The sequence below is a fragment of the Nannospalax galili genome, unplaced genomic scaffold, assembly GCF_000622305.1.
Source record: "Nannospalax galili isolate Female #2095 unplaced genomic scaffold, S.galili_v1.0 scaffold189, whole genome shotgun sequence".
In the NCBI taxonomy this organism is placed as follows: domain Eukaryota; kingdom Metazoa; phylum Chordata; class Mammalia; order Rodentia; family Spalacidae; genus Nannospalax; species Nannospalax galili.
The window spans coordinates 2,881,457-2,890,682 of record NW_008360331.1 but is presented as its reverse complement, the minus strand read 5'-3'; the positions used below and the strand labels follow the sequence as shown (position 1 = coordinate 2,890,682).

Below are 9,226 nucleotides of genomic sequence, written 5' to 3'. Positions count from 1 at the left end.
AGACAACCCACTATTTTTCTAGGCTAAAAAAAAATTAAATGATGGCTAAATTTGTTTTTTCTCCCTATCTAGAAGCCTTTGAGAGGTAACTTACACTGATTCTAGCCACTCCAATAGCTATCAAAATGCCTGAAAGAGAAATGAGTTATTACCTTGGTGCTAAGCATTGTTCCTTGCCTCTTCAGATATTTTCAGGACCAAATCCAAAAACTAACTCTTACTACTTTTAATCAGTTTTTACTTTCCTTCCCTCCACATGTACACAAGTGCCTGTCAACCATCAAGGACCCTGTTGAGATGCATGAAGAGGGAACCCCTGCTGTCTGACCGACCCCTAATCTAGTCCCCCCACATCGACCCTGTCCAGCAGTAGCAAGACAACAAAGGCGCCCCCATCCTATAACACAAAAGGTTGTAATGTAAAGGTTCAGATAGCCCCGCCCCCTCACCAACAGGATCCCAAGGACTTCTCATGCTCCTGAGTAAAAGGAACCGAGCTGATAAGCACCTTGGTCTTTGAAGTCAGACTTTTCTCCACTGTTCGGCCAATACAGCAGGCTTCCCCTTTGATCTCTAAAGAGGACAGGTTTTAACAGTCCTGCTCTCCCACTCCCCATCCCACACCCAACTTAAAAAAAAAAAATACATCTTCCCACCTTCTGCAGGAAGCAGAAGCCTCCCTTTTTAAAAGACCCCCCAGCTCAAGACCCAGGCAGACATTTTCCCTACCTGGAAAGGAATCTGTCCCATGTGTTCCTTTGCTAATAAACCCTATTTTGATGGAGTTTTATCTGTGTCCTGGTGCCTCCTCCTCCATTCGCCCACCAACTTTTTAAACTATCAATATCACCCCTTGATGAGATTGCCTTCAAGCAGAGTTAGTCATCTCAGGGAAAACTGACTTCTCTGAAGTCAGGGACTTCTTCAGACAACCTTGCAGAACCAGAACTGAGATAATGATCAGGCAGTCCTCACTCGAACTGGATTGCTTGCTGATGCACACCTTGTGCCCTTCTATTTAAACTTAAAGCTCACATCAGCACCTGAAGATCTACTTGGGTCACAGATTCCCCTTTCTCTGTTCCTCATCCCAATGAGGATATGTTGACTAAAACCTCTGCCTTGTATCACTAATCTTTTTAACTGGCATACTGTGGCAGGTGGCTGGGCCTGGTCTTTTGGGACTGCTGAGGCTAAGAAGGCTTTTGCCATTAAATTCTAATAAAACATGTGTCCACTGAAATTGCTATACTGGGTGTTTTATTTATAATCCAGTGAGAAAAGAAGTTTTTCCTACATTACCAATATTTTTTAAAGTTTTAAAGGATAATCTACTGGGGGCACACATCACACACAGGTTGATGAACTTTTATATATGTGAAGCCCACAAAACTGCTACACAGACCTAGAATCCAAGAGGCTTCCTCCTGGTCAATAACTTTTTGAAAACATAATCAAAATTCTGACCTCTTCAGATTAGTTTTTCTTGTATCAATTTATTTTAAAATAAAGCAATAATTTCTCCAACTGAAACTGAAGCTGCATTTTGTACCCACTCAACTACCTGAGGAATCACATCTGGGGACCCCCGTCTCCTTCCTGCTGCCTGTTACAGCTCTTGTTTGGATACTCCTTTTAACTTTATCATTTCTGTTCTAAATTACTGGAGTGCTTTCATAACTGAAACTTGAAAGAGAGATATAGAAATGTTCTATGTTAACAATTTCTAGTATACCTATGTGTAAGTTAAAAATGACACAATACATATTTAATTTCCCTTACAGATGTACAGGGGCTGTAAAGAACCTAGCACATGGTAGAAGTTTAGGAAATATTCTCTCTATTTTGAAGATGAAAAAGAAGGGAAGACAGGGGAAGTAGGGAGGGAGGGAAGGGAAAATAACCAAGAGGAGAAAGAAGGGAAAGAACTCGGTTTCTAAATCTTTGACTTGAAACACTAAAAATGGGAGGTTTCTTTTTTTTCTTTATTCCTTCACATTTTATTTCCTTTCCTCCTGTGGTGAGAATACACTGTCTTCCCAAACACTAAATAAAACCACAAACACAAGCAGCAGGAAGAAGTGGCTGGGTAAATGAAGGGGCACCACCAGGCCTCACTCACGACATCTGGTGGGACAGAGCTGCCAAACACAGCAGGGTCTTGCTGGCAACTGTTTTTCCAAATAAAGTTCTGACATTCTAGAGAGTCAAAGATGTTTAACAAAATTATAACCTGACGTTAGTTTATAATAAGTACAGAGTCACAAAAACTATTACAATTAATGAAGCAGAAGAAATAAATATTCAGATAACGTCTGTTTAAGTCTATGTAGTATACTGGGTGGCTAATTTGAATCAGCAGTGAGCTGGTTAAGGTGGAAAGGGCTCCAGGTTACAAGGACCTTTTGGCATGGTGAAATGAATGAGTTATACTAATCATTTCAACCCACTCCTATCATTAATTAAACAATATTTACAACTTCTAGTTAGACGTACTCTATATGAAAGACTGAGCTAATTTCTGTTGCAGACATAGCTTTCTCTAATTTATGAACCATTCCCAATAATACAGCACTTAGGACACTGTTTTCTTAGTTCACTTGGTTCACCAATAATAACAGGATAATTTACTTTGTGATTTAGGCTCTTAGATCCTAAGGAATCCTGCAAAACTGATAGAATGCTTGGGAATTGCAAAGAAGAATGGAAAAGAGAAAGCAAGGAAGCCAAAAGAAAATGCATAGTGTTAGTTATCGAGAGATCAGCTCCCCAGACTGGCCACTGTGGGCTGTGAAACTTCCCAGGCAAAAGTGATGCTTCCTGGTCATGGATAACTAAGTGGGGGTTGTCCATGAACTTGGAAAAGTTCCAAACTCTTGCAACGTGGCGTGTGACTTCTCTAAGACATTGGTTGCCTGGGGTAATGCGTCGGAAAAGACGGCAGTGGAACAGTCGTGCACTACTGAGCTGGTTGGCTACGGGTGACAGCTACGTGACGTCTTCCTCACGTCCATGGCCCTACTTTGTCACCTTCCATCACATGCTGTGCTGCTTGCTTGTTGTTTTCAGGCAGAAACATGGACCCCTACTTGGTTTGCTGAGGTTCATTCTGGTCCATGAGTACACAGCTAATAAACATAAAAATTTTCACACTCCAATGTATTGGAGGCCTGGACTTAGATCTGGACAACATAGGTGGAAAAGGAAGCCCCTCCCCCCCCCGCCACTGCTCCAGAGCACCAGGGTGCATTGTAGAATGGCTGCAAAGAACCTGATGAGGTAAACAGAAGGAAGCAGCTGTGCATGCTGCTGTTTGCAGACTCTGAGCTTTGCCTAGGGTTCTCAGAGAAACACAGCCAGCCGAGGAACTATATATACACATATGCTTCATCAAAGAGATTCGGTAGTGTAATGCAATCGCCAGAAAGAAGATTTGTTGTAAGACAAATTGTAGCCAAAACCAAAATTACCTCTTTCATCACTACTCAAGAGCTGGTGTGTTTTGGGCTAGCTTTGGGGGAAATGATTTCTAATCATGGCAAAAAGAGAAAGTTGAATAAGGGTGTATGGGGGTAGTGGTGCATAAAATGAGATTTCTGTACTGCCCAGAGCCCATTACTCACAGCCTGTAACTGGATTCAGGAAGTCCACTAGAAATAAGAGCTGCTCTTCAAAGCTGATTTGCTAGAAATTAAAGGTAGGTGTCCTCTTTGCTGAGAGGATAGCCTCAGGAGAGTGCAGTGCAGGTTTGAATTACTGACATGAAGCCAGAAGCTTTTGAAACCTGTTAAGATAACACACACTAAGAAATCAAGTTCTTATTCTAGGAGTTTTCACAAGCCAACAATCTCGCACAGAGAATAGTTTATATATTTTATATATATTGATGGGGTGGGGAGTGTGTGTATATGTGTATACATGCATGAGTATATGTAACTGTGTATAAGCTTCTCTACTATGCATGTGCCATTTCTAGAGGTACATTCAGTGTACTATGACCAGGGATTGGGATAGTAGAGGTCAAGTATAGCCTTAAAATCCTAGATCCTCTCTCAGCCTCAGTTTTGGGACCCTATCACAGGAAGGTTTTTACAGGTTCCTTCCAGAGCTTCAAGGAATAAATGAGATCATTTACTACATTCAACTAACAACACTTACAGTAAGCAAATAAAGGCAGCGTCCTTAGTCCACATGAGATCCTAAAATATTCTTTTTTTAAAAGTTTTATTTATTATTTTTACTATTTTATTATTTTATTTATGTGTATGAGTGTTATGCCTACATGTAGGTAAGTGCACTCGTGTCATGCAATGCCCATGGAGAACAGAAGAGGCTCCAGGATTCCCTGGAACTAGAGTTACAGACAGTTGTTACCTTCCATGTGGGTGCTGGAATTCGAACTGGGTCTTCTTCAAGAACAGTGTTCTTAACCACTGAGCCATCTCTCCAGCCCCCTAAAATATTTTTAGTAAGTATATTTTATATACATGTCCATTCTATTTTAATATGACGATGATATCATAGCCATTTCAAAGCTCCAGAAAGGTCTAATCCAAACGGATCATTCTACAAGAATGGATGTGTGCATCGAATCACAGGGCTGTATTTTCAGTTTAACTGAAGAGCTGTTTTTGAAGATGGAGACTCCAACATATGCATCTCAGAACTTTTGTTTGTTTTCTCTGCAGCTCCCACCAGCATGGAATTTGTTATATAGACCAGACTGGCTTCAGTTTCACAGAGGTCCTCCTGCCTCTGCCTCTCAAATGCTGCGGTTTAAGGTGAGTGCCACTATGCCTTGCATCTCAGAATTCTTAAATGTACTGTTTCTTTGCATGAATTTTAAAGTGAGCAGAATAAAATGTTGCAAATTTCTTATTTCATATATCTCAACTGGCTGTAGATCCTAAACATCTCATGAGAGTAAGACAGTGATTTCTACTTTCCAAGTTTCTTTTTCCCCCAGAGTGCTAGAAAGCCCTAATGAGAAGATGTTTAGACTATTTCAGTTGCTTGAGGCAAGAGATTTAGAAGCCTTGATTTTTCGACAGAAAAGAAAAAGAACTAGGATTGTCGCTTAGTGGTCGAGCATTTGCCTAGCATCTATTAGGCCCTAGGTTTGAATCCCAGCACTAACAAACAAAACAACAGTAACAACAATTACAAAAGTCTGAATCCTGGGTGACCACAGATTCTAGGCTTTGATTTTTATATAAATTGTTATAATCATATTTTCTTTATGAACTTAAATTTCTAGAGAGCAAGGAGGCAGGTTACATTTCTACATAGTCTGAATCATTCATAGCACATATGTACCTGTTTATCAGTAGAGGAAATACTAAAGTTTATGTACTTATGTCATTTATAAATGCTTTCTATATACACAAAAACATACATATATACACGTGTGTGTATATATACTAAATATACATTTTATGTTATGTATATACAAAGAAAGAGTCAGTTGCAGGTGAACTTCATGAATAGCTAAAACTGTCAATTGCTACAACAGTTTTAATGTAAAACCTGTTTGAGGGTAATATATTGTTTTAGCAAGAAATACTCGTTTAATATATCAAATATTGAAATATAATATTTAAAAGCATAGAATCTTTCATGACTGTGAATATATGGTGTGAGGCATCAGCAATACTGATTCACTACTGAAAGAACAGTGCTGGGGCTGGAGAGACGGCTCAGCGGTTAAGAGCACTGAGTGCTCTTGTAGAAGTCCCGGGTTCAATTCCCAGAACCCACATGGCACCTACAAACCATCCTTAACTACAGCTCCAGGGGAATCCAAAGCCCTCTTCTGACCTCCAAGGCATTGCATGACATGGGTGCATTCTCATACATGCAGGCAATATGCTCATACACAGAAAATAAAAAAATAATAAAACATTTAAAAAAAGAACAGTGCTAATTTATTTTTATAAGAATAATTATTTTAATGTTAATTTTTCTGTTTCCTGAAACAGACACCGATACCAGCTACTATTCATGACCTGTAATTTCAAAATTTTCTTTTCTCTGGAACCATTTCTTTCTATCTGTAACTGCTGACAGTGTCTCAAGACAGCATGTTGGGCACCAGGTGAAAGAATCCTGAGTGAAAAAGGTCCTCAACTTTGTCCTGAGTGTAATTTCCACTCCCCCAAAGCAGGTGCCGAGAGGCTGGGCAAGAACCTGTACTCAAAGTATCTGTTTTATTTTGGTTAATAATGTACACACTACCCTAGTTAGGTGACAGGTGCTAAAACAGACCAAACGCAGCAGCTGCCAGAATCCTCACACATCTACAGACACACATGCACTATCATCATATGAACTTATCGTCCCACAATTATAAGCTATAAACATGCAAACTCAGGTCCACTTAGACTAGTTCTTTCAAGATGAAATAGAACCATCCATTAGTTTTACAATCTTTCAAATACATAAAACATGCATAAAAGGCAAAATCTTACTCTCATTTCTTTGACATATCTGCACAGAAAACATACAGGAAAATGGGATGCATTTACCCCAATCAATTGTGCACATCAAAACTCTGTTTATAGACTGGGGATTTCTGCAAGGCAGTGACTTTATCACTCTTAATTTACTGACTGAGGAGCTCAAAGTGAAAATGTGTAGATGCACTTACCTCGATACTGAAGTACCCTCTGTCCACATAGTCCCCTAAGAAGAGGTAGCGAGTGTTGGCAGGAGAGCCCCCGACTTCAAAGAGCTTCATTAAGTCAAAAAATTGTCCATGGATGTCCCCACAAACTGAAAGATAAAAATAAAATTCATTTTATGATTAAAATAGGCTATGAATCTGAATTAGAAAATAAAATTCAAAATTTTAGTATCAAAATTTACTTAGGAGTTAATCTTAGTTAAAAAGATATTTTGCATAATAGGAAAATGAGGCAGAAAACCACATCCTTTGCTCAAGATCCAAAGTCAATTAGTTGCAGAACTTGCTCTAGCATCCAGATCTACTAATTCACAAATGACTATAAAAATGGTGGTCATAATAGTGGAGGCCACTGCTGTTATGGAGGCAATAGTTTTACATGGGATCCTTTTAAGAAAGTGATTTCTCTTATATCACCTCTAACAATGTCTTGGGATAGGCCTTTTCTTGCACATAAGAGATGAGGCAAAGATGGGCTCTGGAATTTGGCAAAATCCATGTACAAATGAGGTTAATACCTTATGCCCACTACTCATGCTGCTTCCCAAAGAAGAAGAAATATTGATATGTATCAGCAAAACTATGAAAACTATGTTTTGCTGGATCTAATATATAACCAATACAACATGCCATTATTTCATGTGCTACTAAGAAATAAAAGAAAATCAATTAAATTGAAATTCTAAAAGAATTTTTTAGGAAGAAAATTTTATTATTAGGCACCCAAAAAAACAAGCATATGAGGAACTGTAACAAAGTACTGGGAATTTAAAAAATTTATCATCCTTTTTTGGAACCAAAAAATTTTAAAAAGTCTTTCTTTTCACTTGGTATTGGTTACTTTTGCATCTTTTGAAGTCCTCAGGACACACATTATAATTTCTGCTGAACAGACAGGCAAACAGGACAGACAGGTTATATAGTTTGACAAGGTCACTAGAGGCATGAACAATTGAGAGAGGAACAGTTAGGAGACAGGTGTTACCAAGGGGGAAGAACTAGGTAAAATGGGGGCATTTAAATGGGAGTGGAACAGGGAGGGTTATACAAGGAGTCACAAGAGTAAAAGGGAAGAAGGAGCTCGAGAGAGGGAACATAGGAGACAAGTATTATCAAGGGTGAAATAGGGAAAATGGGGGTACTTTAACTGGGGAAAAAGAGGGAGGGTTAGAGAGAGAGAGAGAGAGAGAGAGAGAGAGAGAGAGAGAGAACATAAATAATGCTTAGCTTGTATGAGAAACCAGAGAGAAATTTATTAGTTCAAAAGCCTATTGAAAAATTACACATACAGTAGCTCTACATGTGTTACATAGCTGAAGGCTACATAAAAAGAAACAGTGCCAGACAGGACAAACCTCCCTTCCAATTGTTGACCCGGGTAGTCCAAGAGACTCCCCAAATTACACGAGCCATTGCCACAGCCCTTGACTGCCTGCCAGACTCTCCTACTGCTGAAGAGAAGATATACTTTGGGCATAGGACTTAGAGCAATGGAGCTGGAACTGACCTTGAAGAAGCTTCCTCCCTGAAGGCTAGCTCTCACAGTTTTTGAGGACACTGTGAAAACTGCCAAGAGAGAATATCAAACAATGGTCCAACCCCAGCTTTTAGTTCTAATAATCACAGCAATGATCAGTACAGCAAACTACAGTGAGGCAGTAGTGGCATATTTATCTTGGGAGTAATCAACAGCTACTTAATTGGTTCCCTCACTATGAGGGAACTCATGTGTGGTACTGTAAACATAGCCAAATACACATGGCTAGAGACGTCATGATCTTAAGAGAAAATCCTAAGGCTGTCACATCCCTAGACAAATATAATTTATTACTATATGCTAAATATGAAGCCTTAGATTTACAGACAAGTATGCTAGTCACCACTCATCAAAGAAACTTCTTTTGCAACAGATGGAGACTATTACAGAGTTCCTCAACAGGTCACACATAGAGAATAAGTGTGAGATGCCCAACCTCAAGTGACACATCTACAACAGAACCTCTACACCTAAGGCTCACAGAACACAGTGGAAGAAGGAGTAGAGAGGACACTAATGTGTCTCTCAACTCTCATCAATGAAGCTCTCCCAGGTAACAGAGGGTGTTGAATACAAAAGGGCACAAAAGTCCCAAAACATAGAGAAAGTCTGCAAAGTATGGGTCTTTGGACAGGACTCCTATATTAAACTCCACCCACCCTGCAATGGGGTCAGTGACCATTGAGAAAGAGGGGGCAGAAAGGTTATAAGAGCCAGGGCAGGTGGTGCATGACCATATGGAAATAGTCTTACAGGTTCCTGGGACCTCGCTCTTATGGTGACAGCATGCATGAGACCCATGCAAACTCAAGCAGTCAAAAACCCAGCACAGAACTGAAGAAATGGGCAGCAGGCCCCAATCTTAGCCAAAGAACTACTGGCAGGTGATTATTGTGGGCTGAGGGAATGACTCTAGATAGGCTGACTAGAACCCTAGTGGATGAACTTGCAATGAGGAACCTTTGGATATACTAACTTGACTCCATAGGCCTTAAGATAAGTGATAG

At 39.7% G+C, this 9,226-nt stretch overlaps 1 protein-coding gene across 3 annotated transcripts in view; it reads right to left on the bottom strand.

Moving 5' to 3' along the window:
• Ppp3ca (protein phosphatase 3 catalytic subunit alpha) overlaps positions 1-9,226 on the bottom strand; it is a 305,434-nt gene that overhangs the window by 76,587 nt on the left and 219,621 nt on the right. For all 3 annotated transcript variants that reach the window (XM_017796387.2, XM_017796386.2, XM_029560252.1), the window contains exon 3: positions 6,647-6,771. In XM_017796387.2, coding sequence (XP_017651876.1) covers positions 6,647-6,771 — 125 coding nt within the window. The remainder of the gene's footprint in view (positions 1-6,646; positions 6,772-9,226) is intronic.